Source organism: Poecilia latipinna, unplaced genomic scaffold (assembly GCF_001443285.1).
Source record: "Poecilia latipinna isolate Pla-1442-1.1 unplaced genomic scaffold, P_latipinna-1.0 Scaffold2049, whole genome shotgun sequence".
In the NCBI taxonomy this organism is placed as follows: domain Eukaryota; kingdom Metazoa; phylum Chordata; class Actinopteri; order Cyprinodontiformes; family Poeciliidae; genus Poecilia; species Poecilia latipinna.
Genome location: NW_015114665.1, coordinates 9,741 through 28,950, shown reverse-complemented (window position 1 = coordinate 28,950; position 19,210 = coordinate 9,741). Strand labels below are relative to the sequence as shown.

The 19,210-nt window shown below is 39.2% G+C and overlaps 2 protein-coding genes and 1 non-coding gene across 5 annotated transcripts in view; 1 reads left to right on the top strand and 2 right to left on the bottom strand.

The window, feature by feature from the left end:
* The window catches only part of LOC106935954 (nucleosome-remodeling factor subunit BPTF), a 39,363-nt gene extending 34,199 nt beyond the window's left edge, over positions 1–5,164 (bottom strand). For 2 of the 3 annotated variants that reach the window (XM_015016700.1, XM_015016701.1), the window contains exons 1-2: positions 4,255–5,163; positions 671–1,493 (exon numbers count right to left, since the gene is read on the bottom strand). In XM_015016700.1, coding sequence (XP_014872186.1) covers positions 671–1,493; positions 4,255–4,816 — 1,385 coding nt within the window. In that variant the 5' untranslated portion in view covers positions 4,817–5,163. Of the gene's footprint in view, positions 1–670; positions 1,494–4,254 lie in introns of all 3 variants that reach the window. The other variant, XM_015016699.1, reaches the window with a different exon arrangement.
* Positions 5,165–5,868: 704 nt separating this feature from the next.
* On the top strand, positions 5,869–5,950 carry trnas-aga (transfer RNA serine (anticodon AGA)). Its single transcript has one exon. It is a non-coding gene; the product is annotated as a tRNA-Ser (tRNA).
* Positions 5,951–9,093: 3,143 nt separating this feature from the next.
* Positions 9,094–19,113, bottom strand: nol11 (nucleolar protein 11). The gene is made up of 18 exons (XM_015016702.1): positions 18,265–19,113; positions 17,755–17,868; positions 17,552–17,608; positions 17,088–17,236; positions 16,558–16,615; positions 16,171–16,312; positions 15,126–15,332; positions 14,560–14,636; positions 14,140–14,263; positions 13,863–13,954; positions 12,999–13,064; positions 12,706–12,890; positions 11,765–11,890; positions 11,331–11,564; positions 11,111–11,189; positions 10,048–10,140; positions 9,789–9,896; positions 9,094–9,663 (listed from the first exon to the last, which is right to left on the bottom strand). The coding sequence occupies exons 1-18, from the start codon at positions 18,409–18,411 to the stop codon at positions 9,550–9,552; spliced, it is 2,172 nt and encodes a 723-aa protein (XP_014872188.1). The 5' UTR covers positions 18,412–19,113; the 3' UTR covers positions 9,094–9,549.
* Between the last annotated feature and the right edge of the window lie 97 nt (positions 19,114–19,210).

Sequence of the window (19,210 nt, the reverse complement as noted above, 5' to 3'; positions counted from 1 at the left end):
TGGAAAAATCCAAGCTTGAGGAAAACCGGATGCCCTGTTAGCCAGAAAATTATGGGAAACACTGAAAGTTTTTGGAGACTCTTGCCTTGCACACATCTGCTCCAATCTCAATTTCCAAGAACTTTACGCAGCTGGATACAGCAAAACAAAAACATAACCCGAACATTAGTCATACCGCTGGCAGATTTAGGCTTAAAGTATTTAATTTTTCCAACATGTTCTTGTATGAAAGGTTCATTGGAACGGCTGAGTTAAACCAGATCATATCAAATCATTTTAGACGTGGCATTTTAAAAACTAAATGTAATTTTTTTTTTTTTTTGTTCAATATTTTACTGTCGTTTTGACAGAAATCCATCTAATTTCCTATCAAAAATAACGTTTCTGGTAAAAGGAAAGTAATTTTAAATCACGTTATTTGTCAGTGTCTTTCTTGGCACTCAAGGTCACCTTAACATCAAAAATCTGTGAGGTGTATGAATAATTTTGCTGTTCAGTTTTGTGTTTAGAATATTTTCGTTACCAAAATTTATTTCTGCAAGTAGTACTAATAACTTTGATGTGCTTTGATACATCCTACTTACAGTGTGCAACATTGAAATGATTGTCTCTTCTGAATCCTACCTGAATTTAGAAAACAGATCGCTGCTCATGAACACTGTGAACTTACACAACAACCCGGCGATTCAAGAACCAGTATTTACGATGGTGCCGGTCAAAGCCAACTGGCAGCTGACGGAGAAAGGGCTTGGTCTTCTGCAATTCAGGCACACAGTCCGCCACGCCGGGCACCTTGTGCGCCACGCAGACCTCGCACTGCCACTCGTCCTCCGGCACTTCCTGCAAGGGAGGCTTCACACACTCCAAGTGATAAACAGCCGAGCACGTCTCGCAGCACAGCAGATCGCCGAGCCGGTGGCACACCCTGCAGTGGTCGTCGTACGCAACCACACCTTCCGACATCAGCTCCTCGCGGGCGATGTTGGTCGCCAAGAAATGGTCCACCAAAAACTGGAGGACTTTCACTTTGCTCTCCAGCGTCTCGTACGGGTAGTCCTCGTTCTCCAGGAAGGGCAGGATGTGGCGGTATTCCGAGTCACTCTCGCAGTACGCCCGCACCACCTCCGGCCAGGTCATGCCGTCCACAAAGTACAGCGTGGAGTTAACCGAGTCCTTGACGTCAGCGGGACCGAACGTGGTGTTGGACGTGTCCTCCTCTCTGAGGATCGCTTTGAGCAAAGAGATGTGGGTCTCAGCCAGCAGCGTGCACTGCTCTTGGCTGGACAGTGCCGTGCAGAAGTCCTCGAAGCGGAACGGCGAGAGGCGCAGCACCGTGCCGAAGTTGCGCAGCACCTCGTAGACGGCGGACACGTTGAGGAGCTGCGAGGTAGAAACCAGGAGGTCCTCGGAGGACTTGGGAAGCTCCAGGGGGGGAATGTCCTTTGCCTCAAGAAGCGGAGAGCGAGGCCGCGGAGCGCGACTCCTTTTCCGACCTGCAACGAGGAAAAAGACAGTCGTCAGGAGGGAGAACGTTTGGATGCAATACCAAAGGTAACCTTCTTACACACTGCAATGCCTGAATGCTAAGGGCCTCTTCATACATGCAGCAAAATCAATGAGTGATTGCAGTTGCCTTAGTTACATTTTAATGAACAAGCAAATGCTGAAAAAAAGAGAGCCTTTCACAATAAGGAATAACTAAATTAGCCGCTAAATTAAAATGAACTCAAAACTTTTCATTTGGATGATTAATATTTTTTGAAAGGCAATTTTGTTAACAGAGATCAATACTTCTATTTGTTGGTCTGTAATGTTTGTTTTCTGTGCACTAATTGATGAATAAATAAATAGAGACTTCATAATCCATTTATGTTTGTTTTTGTTTATTTATATTTAAAATATCTTCCAGATTCAGTGCTAAGTGTTCTTTACACAATTAAAGTATGTTGATATTTGAGAGGGTGTACTTGCGTTATTATGACATTATTATTGTATTACTTGAAAATGGTCTCAAAACAACATTATTATCGTTTATCGCAATCATCTCTGGGACAATTTGTCATTCAGAAAAATTTGTTATCATGACAGGCCAAAAAAAAAAAAAAAAGTGAGTCACATCAAAAATATTCTACAGTGTCTTGTGGGAGACAAAGTAAGAGGAAACAGCTATCTATATAGCAAAAATAACATCATTGTTATTAAAAATAATTAAAACTAACATATTTCAGTATTTTCCAAGTCAGGGCCCCGATCAACTGTGTTACCAGTTGAGATGAGTTTATCACCTAATTTTATTTATCACCTAAGCATGAGCTGGGCTAAAAATACCCCCCACCTGCCGCTGAGTGTTTTAGTCTTTTATGGATGAGAACAGAGAAAGTGATATGCTGCAGGTGAGACTTCACAGAAAACAGGAAAACATTTATGCCAAACAGGCTGGAACAAAACGATGCAGTAAAATGTGTCTCAAAATAAAAGATCTGATTAGACGCCTAATAAGACTGTTACCTGTCTCCACTGATACTTTTGATTCTTCATAACAAAAATTTCAGCCAAAAGAAATATGCCAGTCAAAATAAAACATTACTTTAAGTCTGAATCTGTCAGGTGAATGAATAGTTTAAGCCCACCTCAGTATGCCCTTCATTAGATATTTGAATGTAGTAATAAAGGTGGGTGCAACCAACCTTTGTGGCCTCACTGCTGACGAAGGCAATTCTTTTTCAATAACCATTGTGGCTTAAATAATATTCTCATAAAGTCATGATACTCGAGTATGACAAGGCCTGTCACGATAAACAATAAATCAATTAATCACTTGCTAAATTAAAGCAAGCTCAATAATTTCTATTTTCATGATTTATCGTTTCTCTTTTTACTAAAAACCAGATGATAAAAGTTTTCAGTCTCAACTAGCCCTTTTTTGGAGGACAATTTTGTTTATAGAGACTTCAAATTTCATTTTATTTGTTGTTTCTGTTGTTTTGTTTACTTATTTTAGATATTTTAAATGTTCTCCATTTAAAATATCCGAGGTCCAGTGTTAGAATTTAAAGGTTATTGACCTTCAACAATGTGTTCTTGCATTTTTATGCCATTACCATTACATTACTTGAAAATGGTCTCTAAACAACACTATCGCAATTTATCGCAATAATTTCTGGGACAATTTATCTTCCAGCAAAATGTGCTATCCAGACAGGCCTAGGTATAAATACATAAACATATACATCAAAAATATAAAAATAAATCAGACATCCTGGTCACGCTGGAACGGGAGAGAATATGTGTAATCCCTGAACCATTTCAAATGCATCTAAGCCTGTGGTGAAGTGTGACAGAAAGAAAACAGAAATCACGTGTCGCAGAAAAATTATTTAAAAAAGGATTTAGGTCACAGAAAACTCATTTGTAATTACTTTACGTAATTACACATAGTAAATACCATATTACGTGAAATAGTCTTAATTACGCTGCTGCACCTTCATCAACGCAAGTGTCCATAACTGTCCACGTGAAAAAGGCAAGCTTTCACACAGTCACTATGGTTACGGTGCGCCGCTTTATAAATTAGAGGTTGCCACATGTGGGGGGGGGGGGAAGATGCCCGGCTTTAAATATCGTGTATAGAATCAAGCCATCCATAAAACTGAATAATGGAATCTAAAGCAAAGTTCGTAACAGTATGTACTTTTAGGTATTGTGAAAATAAAATTATAGCGAAAAAATTTCTACCCGTAACACCTGTTTTGCGAAGTGTAATTAAGTTTTATTAAGAACCTTAAATGCATTTAAATCTGTAAGCTAAACTTAGAAACAACGCCCAGAGAATTACTACGCTGCAAAAATATAAATTTCAATAAATAATATTTACTGTATATAAATCTATGGAATGCATATAAAGTGTAGGAGAGAATTCATACATCCCGTCTCTTCACGCTTATGTAAACATATTAAAGACGACGCGCGAGCGAACGCGAAGTAAAATCAGCACGAGCACGTTCACTTTCAAAACAAAAACAAAACATGTGCTGATTTGACAAAAGTTAAAAATACCGAAACCCCTCGGAGAGTGGGGTCAGATTTGTAGGATAGCGGACCGTAGAGCACACGGTAAACAAAGGCCCGTTTCTGAGTGCCAGCTCCATTTTGAACAATGCGGCTTCGTTTCTGTTTTGAGCTAAAAATAAAATTTACACTTTCAGTGCTGCAAACGTGCTCTCCTTAACTGCGTGCACTTGCAGACCTACGTACCTGGGGTGCTTCCGAGCGTGCTGTGGCTCCTGAAACTACTCTCAGTACAGTAGCTGGCATCCTCATCATCTGGTAGGTCCTCCAGATAGTCAGACTCGTTTCCCAAGGCCTCCTCATCTTCTAGATCCGACGACGGATTGTCGTTCAATTCGTCTTCGTCAGAACGGTAGCTTAAATTATCATCCTCCTCGTCGCTGTTGTCGTCGTAGACCACCTTGGTTTGAGGTCGCCTCACTCCGCCTCTACTGCCGCGGCCACCTCTGGACCCCCTACCCCTTCCTCTGCCCCGCGATGCCGCTGCAGCCGCTGCTATGGAGGCTCCAACTTTCCTACGGCCCCGCGACGAATGAAAGTTCTCTCGGCCGGAGATATCAGTATCCACCTCCACGGAACCGATGCTGCAAACACCGCCACTTCCTCCTCGTCCCCGGCCCCGTCCTCTGCCTCTTCCCCGTCCACGCATCCCTCTGGTCCTGCCACCCCGAGAGCCCCGGACTGGCCCCGGTGAGCTTTCCCGCATCACGGCTGCTTGTTTGGGCGGCCTTCCTCTTCTCCCCCTCATTGTAGGAGAGAAGCTACTATGTTCCGCTTCAATCTCGGTGCTCGAAAGAGGCGCACACTCCGGAGAAAAACGGGGAGGACGAAAATAGCGGGTCCGGCGACGGTTCCCAATAGGTCCCCACAGAGCCCGGGGCTCAGTTTAAAGGAGGAAAGCTTAAACTGAATGGCCGGTGTCCCGCTCCGAGTCGCCTGCAGACGCCATTTTTCTTCTCGACTCTCCCTCCGTTGAAAACACAGCAGGCCTCAAAGCTGCATAAAGTTACACTCAAGCAGTAACGTTCAAACCGGAAGTAAGCCTCTTTCCCATTAGTGTTTACGAACTGATAATAGTCATGAAAATAGCACAGTATGGTGAAAATCATTAACTGAATCAATTTGAACAACTTATTATGCCTCCTACAAATTAAAATCAATATAGGGAGAAGACTGAAACTATGAAGTTTCAACATGTTTACTGGAGCTCTTCCGGAGAAGTGACTGTCATCTCCAGCTTGACGCTGCCAAACCTGAGTTAATTCGCGGTCACGTGACTCTATTCTACAACAGACGCAATAGCCGTAGTTCGTAAAATTACTTATCCATGCTAACGCTAAGTGCACTTAACTAGCCGTTTACTGTGTGTATGAACAGATGCAAACACGGGTGGGCTAGATATATTGTAGATTATGTACTGCAATAACCTCTCATAGTATGTTTTCAGCCCCGGCGCCATTACCGTCACATACGGCGCAGCGAACGACACTGTGCTGGACTTAAAGAACTTATTAAAGTTTATCCCATTCACACTTTCACATATCAAAGTAATTTTTTTTCTTTACACAGTTGCATTATCCCTTTTTATTTTCTATTGAATTTACATAGATAAATTACAATTTGACAATGTATTTCTTATCCTTGATAAATAGCAGCTCAACAGACAAGCTAACTAAAGTTTGCTTTCTGACAGAGTAATATCAATAACGTTGCTTTTACAATTGAACAAATACAGTCAATATGATTAAACACGTGGTACCATCTGGTTTATCAAGCCATGTTTGATGACGTATAACAACAGTTGTCGTGGCCGAGTGGTTAAGGCGATGGACTAGAAATCCATTGGGGTCTCCCCGCGCAGGTTCGAATCCTGCCGACAACGACATTTTTTCCTTTCATTATCACAGCCAATAGAGAAATCTGCTTGTTTTGCCCAAAATTATACCTTAATATGCAATTTCATTACACTTCTCAAACAACTTCAAAGTATATACAGCGCATTAGAATCCAATTCTAAATTCATTAAAATCCAATCCAGTCAAACATTTACAATCACATCCAATGTAATACAGTAGAATACTTTGGACCTTCAACAGTGGCTCGTTACTTTGGCTAAAAATGAAAAGCAGATGAATTTGAACCGGGAACAAGTGCAGCTTCTGCAAATGATGCGCCTACTCTCCAAATGAGCCATGTGGTGCCTGTTTTCAGTCTCTTGATTCTGTGTCTCGTCTTCAGGCGTCCCTCTATTGTGCCTGGAAGCTCTACGGTCATTAATTCACTGGAATTTCAACAGGATTTTCTGTTTCCGTCTACCTCTGTGTCTTCTCTCTCCTCACTGGCCCAGTGCTGCTGTCTTGTCTCAGTCAAGCTAAAGTATCAGCTTATGATAATACACACTTATTTCACAACTTGATTTTCTTATCTTCCTCTGATTGATGGTGTTTAAAACTATAAGAATAAAAAGTCAAAGGACTTTTAAGTCAATGTGTTGAGTTATTTTTTCTTTTCCTAAACTTGGCGAGGCGTGGCACCCAGCAGACGACGCTAAACAACACTTTCTTTCTTTGGTTGATGAGTTACAAATTGATATTCTTAAACAATAAGCCATTCATCCATCCATCCATCCATCCATCCATCCATCCATCCATCCATCCATCCATTTTCTTTACATCCTTGTCCCTTAGTGCGGTCGGGAGGGATGCTGGTGCCTATCTCCAGCTAACGTTCCGGGCGAGAGGCGGGGTACACCCTGGACAGGTTGCCAGTCTGTCGCAGTTAAACAATAAGCATTTATTATAAATCTTAATGAATTTAATAATCTTAAAAAGTTATTAAATGCATTAACTTAAGATTTTAACAGTACGTTTTCAAAAAATCTATCTACATGTAACAAATATTTGTCCATTCAATTTTGTAGAAAGAAAAAAACATCAAATCAATCAAAAAAATTTATATTTGTCTGCCTAACTTACAAAACATATGTAAAGCATATACACCAACATCATATTTGCCAAACAAATAGAAGCTAAAAGGAAAACATAGGGGTGTCTGGCTAAAATTAATCTAACTTCTCTCTTTACCCGCATCAGTCTCTTTTAACAATACACTGCCCTCTTGTGAGCAAATAATCGAACTGCCAACTGCAATCGAAAATTAATGAAACACAATTATTTTCCTGTGCAACATAAAAATCTGACACGGTATTTGTAAACATAATGAAAGAAAAAAAAACCCTAGTGGATTAATAACAATATAAAGTCTTGGATGAATTGCATGAACAAAACTACAGTATTTATGAAAATATAGGAAAACATTTTTATTCAGAGATGTAAGTCCTTTAAATTTATCTCCAACTAATCCACTTTGTTCTATGTATTAATAGAACATAACAGCATATATAAAAGCATTTTTACCTCCATCATTACTGGCTGTATTTGACAGTAAAATATTTGAGCTTATCTGCCTTTTGCTGTTGCTTCTTTTTATCTCCATGTGATGCTGTGGTGTTTTTGATAATGTTATATAGTTAAAAATGTCAAGAACAAGTGGCACAAAGCTGCCAATGTAGTTCCCCAGCCTTTGATCTTCATAAGACTCCCACACACGCCTGTAAATGGCGAAAGTGTGTGTCAGTCTGCACCAGTTGCGGTCAGTCAGCAGGGAGAGTTGGCCTAAATATCTGTCAGTGTCGGAGGGGAAGAGGCCTGAAGTCTGCAAACGAACCAAGGGAAACCAACCCAACCCGTCCTCAGTAGCAGTTAGAACATTTGAGTCAAATTTGGGTGCAGTCTGTTAGCGTGAACTCACAATCTGTGAGGACTGTAAGTCATGCTGAGGGACTTCAGCTTAAAGCTCAAACAATGAGTTCGGAAAGTATTCGGTTCCACTTCATCTACATTTTATATTAGCCTTTTTCCAAATTGTATTAAATTATTAGTTTTCCTCAAAATTCTACCCACTAATACCCAGTTATGACAATGTGGCGAAGAAGTTCTTTGCCGATTAAAAAGTAGAAATCCGAGAAATGTATGTAAACTTCGAATTTTGAAGATATTAGCAAATAGTCTTATATTTTCTCTCTCGTCACTGTGGCGTTTAGCAAAAATAAATAATTTAGGTAATTCTAACTGACAAACGAATATCCTCTTCGAAAAAAAAAGTCTTCTTTTTACTTGGTGCACATGTAAGCTAGCTAGTTTCGGCTGTAATTCTGTTATTCAGCAGCAGAAAACCTTCTGGATTACAAGAGAATTAAAGATTGTATCCTTAATCTTAGGCTTGTGTAGGCTAGTTGAACTCGGAGAATTCACATTTGTGTTTTCATTATTCTTTTTGTACTTTCCTGTATTCACTGCCTTAAATCTCAAGTACCTTTCACCAACAAAAGTATATTTTACGTAGCCCTTCTGGTGAAATGGCAGAAGAAGAAAAAAAAAAACTCGTTTTTTTTTCTTCTACATTTTTTCCTTCCAATGTCTACAGACGTCCTCCGTAACATTTTGAACAAAAGCATGAAAAATACACTGATTTACTAACCTGTAGCCTGGCCAAAGCCTTCCTACGCAATTCCACTCGATTCTAAGCTACTCACGTGGTCCATTTCTCCCGTTGACTTGGATTTCTCCTGTTGAATTTCAACCGTGAGTCATGTAGCCAGCAGAAAAAGTTGTGAACGATGACATCGATTTTCTGCGCAGTTTTAAAATAGTAGTTTTGGCAATGGCGGCAGAGGAAGTGAACAAAACTGTTCTGTCCATGTTGGCCATGCTTTCAAATACTGAATTAATATTAACGGTTGCCTCAGTCGGCTCTGCACTCCTCTCTTTTCAGTGGAGAATGGTCATTTACAATGCAGGCAACTTCCGGTTAGCTTCATAGCGTAGGACCCGTGTTTTACATTAATTTGGTTGAATTTAAAACTTAAGTATGCCTCTAGAAGCATAGTGTATAACAATGGGACAGGTTTTTACAAGGTTAGCTAACCTGTTACAGTTCCACAAAGGACAAAATGACACAAATAGATCCCGTTTTCATAGATATTTAGAATCAAGGCTTTTTTTTTAAATGTGTAAAATACAAAAACAATTAATAGATTTACAAAAAAATGTTAGCTGTATTATGACACTCAAAAAAAGCAAAAATACTGAATTTCGTGGGCATTATTAAAGTTCCACTAATATATATAGAATATAAAAACTTTACCATAATGTTCCATGAAGAGACTTTCCCTCCACTTGTCTATAAAACCATCAGATGTACGACTTTGAATTAAACATGCAAGTCCAAAATAGTCACAATCCCACCATCTAAAATAAATGTACAAAATAATTTTTCAGCTAATGAAATAATTATGCCAGACGTACATTTTCTTTTCATTCACAGTAAAACCTAAATGACTAGAAGCATCTGAGGCAAAAAAAAAAAGCCCATTTAAAGACAAACTGCAGCAACAGTAGGTATTTCATAAAGCCACGCCCTCTAGTACAGCTCCATGACTTCAATAGAGTATTGCCCCACGTCTTTCTTCATCTTCATCTTACTGAGCTCCTGGAGGCTGCCCTCGATCTTCCCGAGCTCAGAAAACAGTCTTACCTAAAAGACAAAAGATTTAAAAAAAAAAAAAAAAAGAAAATTAATTTAAAAGAAAGGTGCATGTTGTTCCAATACACTTCCCAGAAACAATCGGTCAGTTATTGTAACAAAAAATGGATGTTTACCTGAGATTTAACAAAAGACTGGAGGTTCAACAGCAAGTCTATGGCCACTGGAGACATTACCAACACAGTGAAGTGGGCATCCAACAGCATGCAAACCCAATCCATGACCTGCATTTGACAGGAATGTACAAAAAATAAATAAATAAATATTACATCTGATTTGCTTACACCTTTATTTTGGTTTGCAATGCACAGACAGCACAATAACTGGTGGATATTGGGTGCAAACTTTCAGACTGCTCAAGAGTATCTTAAATACCTGATTCAAACTGGGTGATCTGTAGCCGTGCGTTTGTGAGGAACCATCTGTGGAATATCGCAGGTAAAGAAACTCCAGGTACCGGAGGAAAAGCTGATTGGAAATTAAAACAAACAAACAAAAAAAAAAAAAACAGGGAGGAAAAAACAGCTGATTTAGGACACAGATTTAGTCACAATCTACAGGTGGTTCTAAAAATATTAGAATGTCATTGAAAAAAAATGACATTTTTAGTAACTGAATTAAAAAAGACAAACTCATGTTCAGCGTACAGAGATTTTCTTCTCCAAAAGAAAAAAAAAGTTAATTTGAATGCCAAAATGGGATTTTCTGCCTATTAAAACATGCAAAACATGCTGACTTGAAACCCTCAATAAGAAATGTGACCTACTACAGTTCAGTGCTAATGAAACTTCCTGTTTGTAGAATGATACATTTATACACATACTATTGGAAAATTCGGTGAGAGGAAAAAGTGTGGTGCAAAAAGGTGCACAAGCAAAAATGATAGAAGCTTTAAGGAGACTGTGAAGCGGCTTTGTTCAAAATTCAATTTCCAATTTTGCCCACCCAGCTTTTTTCCTTAAAAACAAAAATACAAATGAAAGAAAATATATTTTTTAAAAATGGTTATTTAAATCATTCCTTCTGAGTTGACCTGAATTCAAAGTTAGAATAAGCTGAAACTGTAAAAGACGCTCATCAAGGAAAAAAAAAAAACAACAAAAAAAAAACAGATAGTTATAGAAATAACTAATAACTGAATAAATCTGGAAAACCAGGAAGTTCATTGGTAAAAAAAAAAATCATATTTTCCAAAAAAATTATCTTAAAAAACTGAAAATTTGATTGATAAAATCGAGTTATTGCCCAGCCAGCCGTGTGGTATACTTGCAGTATAATACAGCAGTAACAATATTCATCAATGGTAATGAATCGATAGAACATCAGTTTCGCTTTGTGAACTGATTTACTGAAATAAAAACACAATTTCATGATATTCTAGCTTGCTGAGATGCTCCTGCATATTGGGGATTGAAAAGTGACGATAGACGTTACTCACAACAACTTGATCAGAGGAAAAATCCTTTAGATGTGGGAGGAGCAAAGCTTCACTGTACGCCGTCTGCAGAATCTCATTTCTGCACCGCTTCAGTTAAGATCCGATTTGTTATATGACATGTTAGCATAAGCAAAAATAATCACCAAAGCATAAAACAAAGTGATAAAAGGGGGAAAAAAACACAATAAGGTCTTAAAGTGACAATGAGCTGTAAGGATACATCAGAGCAGCTTTGTGTTTTCCTACTGGACATGTCTGTTGTGGCGACGCTTTCTTTTTTTCTTTTGCTTTGGCCTTGGGGTTGTCGACGGCGTCTGTGCGGTCCTCCTCGCAGAAGGTAGGGCTGAAACCGTTCTGCAGGCCAGTCTGAGCATGCTCGTTTGACAGCAGCATTTCCATGAAGGAGACACTGTCGGGCTCCAGGCTCAACTTCTCCGCATCGAGGTCTGATAAACTGGAGGAAAACACCTTCGGTTTTTACACGTCTAACAGTATAAAGTCTGGCTATGGCTAATTATCCCTAATATTAGGTAAAGTGGATGAAACGTGCTTGGTTCAATCAAAACGCGGTGACTTTTTTTTTGACAGCGTCTCTTCCAAAAAAATATCGAATTGTGCAATTTCATTTGCTCACTGAAAAGAGATCCGTTCTACCTGATGAATGCCTTGAGGCAGGCGCAGGTCACGGCTTCTGGGATGTCATGGAAGAAGAGTAGGCAGAGCTGGCAGAGAAAATAATCCCTCTTCTCAAGGGCCAGAGGTAGGAGGTCAGGACAGACACTGTTGAGAGAGAGAAGGCAGCGTCCCGTTAAGAAACGTTTCAGTTTGTTCCCGATGGGAAGAGTTTGTATGTATTTGAAAGAGAAAAGCATAAATTTCACATACAATTACAGCTGCAACTAACGATTATTTTAGATATCGATTAATCAGTTATTCTGACGATTAATCGGATAACAAAATAGGCAAAAATCTGTGGATTTTTCATTTAACCAGTAAAGCCTTTTCTATGCAACAGTAGAAATACAATAAAAGATGAAAACAAATAATTAAATTTCCCTATTAAATATGAAAATAAACATTGCATTGCCTAAAACGCAGTAACATATCAAGCCTTTAGCGAATTTGAACCAAGTGAAGCTAAAACTAAAACTATGCGACTTGGGGAGTTTTGGGTAACACATTTAACATCAAAGGTGTTTTCATCTTAAAAGCAAAATGTATTTATATTTTGTACAGTTTTAGTGTAATTGCTGGTCTGAATTTGTTGATTTTTCAGCAAATGGCCTATATTTGAGCACGTACGCCAGTTAACGATTAATCGATTTCTAAATTAGTCGACAGGTATTTTGATAATCGATTCTTCACAATTAATCGTTTCAATTTAACTTCATTTTACTTTGGCAATCCGCTCTTATTACAATGAATGATCATGACCCCTGATCAGTCCAGAATATCTCTAAGAGACAGAATTCAGTCACTGACAAAATTTCCAAACATAAGATTTTAATAAATAAATAATTACTACAAACTCAGTCTGTACAAAACGTCCGGTGTCAGACCGCTATCTCTTCTGTTCCCATCATGCCTTAACTGACCTGTGAGAGAGGCACCGGGTGGGCACAAGCTGTGTCAGAGCTCTGGAAGAGTAAAACTTCGGATCCGCCAGGCTTCGGGACACAAGTGCCATCGCCAGCTGTCCCAACGAAAGCTGCGGGTCATTGGGGTCCTGCCTGGACAGGAGTCCCTGGACCTCTTTTTCCACCTCTTCTACTGATGCCATCTGCATTTGGCAATGGATACAATTGGAGAAATTTTTAATAATGTTCTTTTTTTCTATATTAACTGAGTTAAGTGAAAGAATTTCAATTGGAAAAGAGAGAAGTGTTACCTTAATTAGGTCTTGGACTTGATCAATTGTTAAACTGAGGCTTGACTGCGTCTTACGAGTTGTTCTCTGCATGATGAAAAGGAGAGAAATTGAGCTGAGGTGGCGTTACTGTCACATGCATACAACATCGACAACAACACTTAAAAAAATTGCAAAATTTAACTTAAAACATTTGGAATTAGTTTAGACTTATAAACAGCTCAGCTGTAATAAAACAATCGACTCATCAGTGAGTAAAAAAAGCAACAACTTACAATACATTTATTTAAGGGGGAGAAAATACTTTATACCTTTAAAGTTTATGCTATGTAAAACAATCAAAAGAAATCTATAAAATAAACCCACTGAATTCAACTGAATTAATCTAAACATTTTTCTAGCTAAAAACTAATATTAAAGATAATGATTAAGTAAAATTATATTTTTAGTATTAAGAAGTTGAGGAGTTAAAGATTTCTCAAAATCCCTAATTAATCCTGGAAAGAATGATTTTATTTTTTGTAATTGTAATGTACAGTGGCCTAGAAGGGTCAACAAAAAGTCCAAAGACAACATTAAAAAGCCACAACAAAACAGTGAAAAAAACCAACAACAACACAACAACAAAGAGTCACAACAAAAGTTATGCTAAATTTGGTAGCACAATTTCCATCTTAGCATAACTTTCATTGTAGCTTTTGCATTTTCTTGACCCTTTTGGGCCACTGTAATATAGAATTAACTCATGGATGGCTGGTTTGAAGATCCTCTCTGGCTATTAATGTTAAAACAGTTTGCAATAGAGGCACGCATCGACACAGTTCCACACAGTTGGAGGAGATTGCTAGCATCTAACTGCTAAGGAAAACATATCCTGTAACCTACTGTCTTCCTGGCCTCCACAGGTTTAGGAGCAGCAGCTTCTTCTCCATGTAAGATGGTATTCCAGGACGGTACCACAGTTGAAGTCTTGGACTCTGTGATAGTTGGAGAAAAACACTGCGGTAAGTGAATGCTGAAACATAAAAATGTGAACATGTTTGTTTTTTATTATTATTATTATTAATGGTGTGGACACACAAAAAGATAGAACTTTTTGTCTGTGCACAGACAAATCTACAGGAAGCCGTTAGCGTAAGCGGCGCTGCTTTCTGCCTCTCACCCTCGGTCTTGACCTGCTTTAGTTTCCCCAGAGCCGAGGCCAGCGAGGATCTGGGGCAGGCAAACGGTATGACAGAGAGGGCTTTGCCATGGGGAATAAACAGCTTGCTCGAAAAACTCCAAAGCTACATCAGAGAGAGAAAAAAAAAAAGAATAAGCGACATATCAAATCGATGCCCAAAAACAGGAAGTATGCACAAGGAGCAGGTCTGGGGTTGTAAACTGCTGTGTAGTTGTGATAAGGGACAGTGAGCCCCCTCACAGTGGAGAGCAGACACAATGATCTACCAAAGACATACAGTCCTCCATCAGCACCCAGCAGCTGGAAGGACAGGGAACCTTGGCAAAAAAAAAAAAAAAAAAAAAAAAAAAAAAAAACAGTCTTTGTTGGTATTTTTGAATTCACCACCCAGGCGCCTACCTGTCCGTAGAGTTTACCCGCCATCTCTTTCGCAGCCTGAAGAGTCTGAAAATTTGTGTTCCAGATGCAGAGAAAGTCTGAAAATGTTGAGAGAATGTTGCTGAAAAAACAACACTGGAATCATGTACAAGGCAGTTTTTAAGATCACCTACATTCTTTAGTTTTTTCTTCTTTTGCATACTATTTATTCCTGTTGTTGTAATCTTTTTTTCTGGGAAGTGCAGTTGCAGGTTGTACGTTTTAAAAAGTTCTGCATTTAAAACTGAGATGCTTCCACCACACTATTCCTGAGTTAAAGTCCTAATGATACGCTGGAGGGTATTGGAATGACTGGGGCCTTTTCCAGCTGTGGCGTCAAATGCCAATCTTAATTCTAGCCTAACTTGATGTACAAACTAATGATAGACCTTACTGACGTCACTATTAAAACTGTAATATTCACAATGTTATATCACCAGCGCTTTCGTTGTTGAAGTAATAAGTGGAAAAAGTAAATAAAAATATGCTAACATTTTTAAAAGGTAACATCTTCGTAACTTTACCAAGAATTTTAAAGCTTTCCTTGCCTTTTCCGGGCCCAGCAGAAGGGTGTGGAACCCCAACCACAGCTATGTGGGCGTCGTCCAGGAAGATGGCCGACGCGGCTTCCAGCAGTTCCTTCCCCACAGGGAGACTCAACAGTTGATCACGGGGCAGCGAAACGACCTGAGTTCCTTCATCGGCCTCTGGGGCCCGAACAGACACCAAACTCTGGTACACATGGCCGTTAGGGTCTGAAAGCGAGGAAAATGTGAAAGCAGAACAAGTTGTCTTAATGGTTAGCGTTAGCATCTGCTGGTTCTTTTATGTTTTTAGTGGTTTAGCATGAGCTTCCGCAAATTGTTTTATGTGTTTAGTAGTTTAAAGTAAAGATTCTGCTCATTTCTTTTACCTGTTTAGCGGTTTAGTGTTAGTATAACTAGGACTCTTGCTTAGCAAACTTGTGGCTAGTGAACTTAACTTTTTGGTTATCTGTGCCCGACACTGGCAATAACTACAGGTAATTTTAGTGCAACCATGGCGGCCATTTTGAAAAATGTCCAACGGAATGATTTCTATAGTTCAAATTATATTAAATGATTTGACACCAAACATATTCATCTAATTGCCAATTTTAGTGCAACCATGGTGTCCATCTAGAAAAAAAAAATCAAAACGTCATCAGTAAATATGATGTCTATGAGTCTAATTATGTATAATCTGACACAAAAAGTATTCCACTGTAATAAAATATTGAGCAAAAATGTATTTCCCGTGAATGGCCGCCATTTTGAACTTTTCAAACAAGTAAGCCTTGGGCAACATCAGTTCAATGACAGGTTGTTGTAGCCGCATGTGAAAGATTGTGATGAAATATTCAGTTATCTGCTGACCTACATTATTCTTGATAAATAAATAATACGCATTTGGCTGCATTTCAGTCTCATTTCCAAAAGTAGTTAAATAACTAGACAGTGATGTCTAAACGTGTCACAATAAAAACAACAGTATATCAGTATATTTTATAGAGGAGGTAACAAAGCTAATGTGTCCTGTCAAACAAGCGGCTTGTTACAGGAAATGAAGACTTACAGAGATAAAGCAGGCAGATGTTTTTATCCCTGTAGGAGGCCCAGAAGCTGAGAGGGGAGAGGCCGGGCCCCTCCGGCTCCAGCCGGTACTTCTGAACAGAGTTGGGCTTCAGCCTCTGCAGGTAGAGGAAATGATCTCCTTTCTGTGGACACACATTGGAAATCATACAATGAAAAATAATAAACATCAAAAAGCACAAAAAAAAGTATCCACATCCCTCGAGAATCCCTATTTTTGTCACATTACAAGCATACCCAGCGCGTTTTCATCTGGATTTTGTGAGATTATTTTTGCGAGGTGATGCATAGGAGTGCAATGTGAATGTTTACAGAGAAGTCAGGGGGGGAAAATCACTGTGTAGGACGACAGACGTTAAACAATCTTTACCAGTTCAGTTGTGAAGATGACCAGCTGTTGTGTATCTGTGACAATGCTGGTGCTCCACCTACCAACAAAAAGAGAAATTACTTTTAGAAAGACAAAATTTCACAAGTAGATGTGCCTGTTTTTTTTGTTGTTTTTTTTTAGTTTTGTTTTTTTTCTAGATCTGATCCAGAAGATTTGCACATAAAAACCCCCAAAATACATAACAATTCAGAAAAGAAAATCTTCCATAGCGTTTGGCAAAAATAATTGGAGACTTAGCAGCAGGACAAAACATCTGATTGTAACAGTTAGGGTTCACATTATTAAAAATAATAATAATACAAAAAATCATGCTAATTTTCAATTTAAACCCTAAAAAATGTAAAAAAAAAAAAAACTAAAAAAAAAAAATAATAATAATAGAAATAAAAATAAAACACAGGACAGACTGAAATATTTGTTAACCAGCTTTCTCTCGTGAATAAAAAGTGTTTTTTAAAGCAATCTCTTCTTTTTGTGTATGATGTGTGAAAACAACAGGAGTTCTGGACCTGATGGCTTCGTCCTGAACCAGGACTTCCTCTACAGGCTGCTGGGGAGCAGAAAGCAGGGAGTCCAGAAGTCTCACAGCTCCTCTCTGAAACAAGACGGCAGGCTCGGCTCCGTGTGCACAGTGCACCGACTGGACATCTGCCGACACCTGAGGGACGTCGGAAAAGAAAAGAGGCAGAGGTTAGGATGCGTTTATATTTGTCCACAGTAAATATACATAAATACTTTCTGACACGGTAACAAAACCGTATGAAAAATCAAAGCAATGTCCAATTTTAGTATAAGTATTGTGCAATGGCGTACATTAATTTGGCAGTAAATGTGAACTTCCTGGGTGTAAACGAAACGACACACTGGTCAAACTGAGTGTTTCCAAAGTAGAACACACTGAAAACAAAAACTCCCCTTATAATTCGTATGATTTTGACCTCGAAAAGAGTGAAGAACTGAAAGTCACGCTTACTGTTGCTTTGAATGCCTTGTCTAAAATGATGTCGTCTTCTTTCCAGATTCTTATCACCTGAAAACAAAAAAAACAAAAACAAAAAAAAAAGAAAAAAAATTAATTCTGATTGGCTTAGGTTGTGTGACGCATCACTTAAGCAACAACAATTGGCAGATAACAAAAATAGTGAACTGAGTGTCCATTTTCCTGGACCGGGTTACCTTGTTGTCTGAGACTGCCACATACTCATTGGTCTGCTTGTTGAAGACCGCTGCGCAGGTCAGAAGTTGACCCTGTTTCACTGTCCATCTGCCCAATGGCTTCTGGTCTGACACCTGCAGCAACATGTGTGACCAGTACAGAAAGAAAACACCCATAATCACACACTTTGACTTTACCAAATGCAGCATAATCTGAAAGATTATATTCAACTTTAAAACACAACTACAGCTGTATTATTCACTAGAGAAACGAGCTTTCATGTTGAGAGTAGCTAACATTAGCCAACTTCTATCTCCTTGTCATTAGTGTGACTTTCTAAGAACTTGATGTTGAGAGGGGATTAGCTTGTTTTCACGTTAACATCCCCGTGTAAAAGCATTAGCGATCGACCCAGACTGGAGTTAAGAAAATTGAACGGTTCTGGTTCTGTTATTGAGATCACCACAGGATGCTAACACGAGTCGGTACCGATCAGCTGGCCCCCAGCTCCTGCAAAGTCTAAACTTTACCTTGTACAGAGTCACAGATCTGCTGGAGTCAGTGACGATCACATGGTCGCTGTCCCGCTCTTCTTCGATGCCCTTAATTTCAGAGCTTCGCCGATTTACAGCTGGAACAAGTCCGCACAACGTGTATCCCTCACACAGCGCTGCCATGCTGGACCACAAGAAAGTGGAGCTCGCGGAATCTCGCGAGAGTACACGAAGGGGCAAGGAGCAAACTGGTAACTGCTGCGTTCCAGTTGCCTGGGAAGGGAGAACTCAGATGGATGATAATAAAGATAAAAATATTTATTATTACCTATGGAAACCCGAGGTAACAGCGTTCTAGTTAAGACGTCGGAATTTCAACATGTTAGCGCCCGTAAACGTTGTTTGTAATAGATTTTTACAATCATAATTTTAAGCTTTGGTTTCCATAAGCAAACACCACTTTTAATTTTTCAGTTTAACGTTGATTCCAGACGCACTTTTACATACGTGCCTTGTGAAAGAAACGTGTTACCACCACCTTACTTACACCCTCCCTGATACGAGGAGCGCCCACATTGAATCGCGAAATCCGCCTTACAAGCCGTAACTGGAGGTAATTGGAGATGTTCCCATGTCCCCAGTGGGAAATTATCCGACTCCCGACCGCTTTCCACTGATCTTTCCGACTAGGAAAGTCGGAATTTCCCAGCTCCGAGTACAACTAGAACGCAGCATTTAAACCACAAGAGGGAGATGGGGAGCTGCTTTATCTTTGGGAAAAGCTGAGCGCAACTTTAAACAGTGTCACCAATGAAAGTATAGTTCATCTTGATTGACATAACATAAGCAAGTCATGTTGTATAAGAAAATGAGAGTCTGCTAAATATGCATAAACGAGTAAGTGTAGTGGAGGTTGACCTAGCGGATTTAATTCAGATAAATGTATCAAAGCAAATGAGACGAGATGTATATTGAATGATAA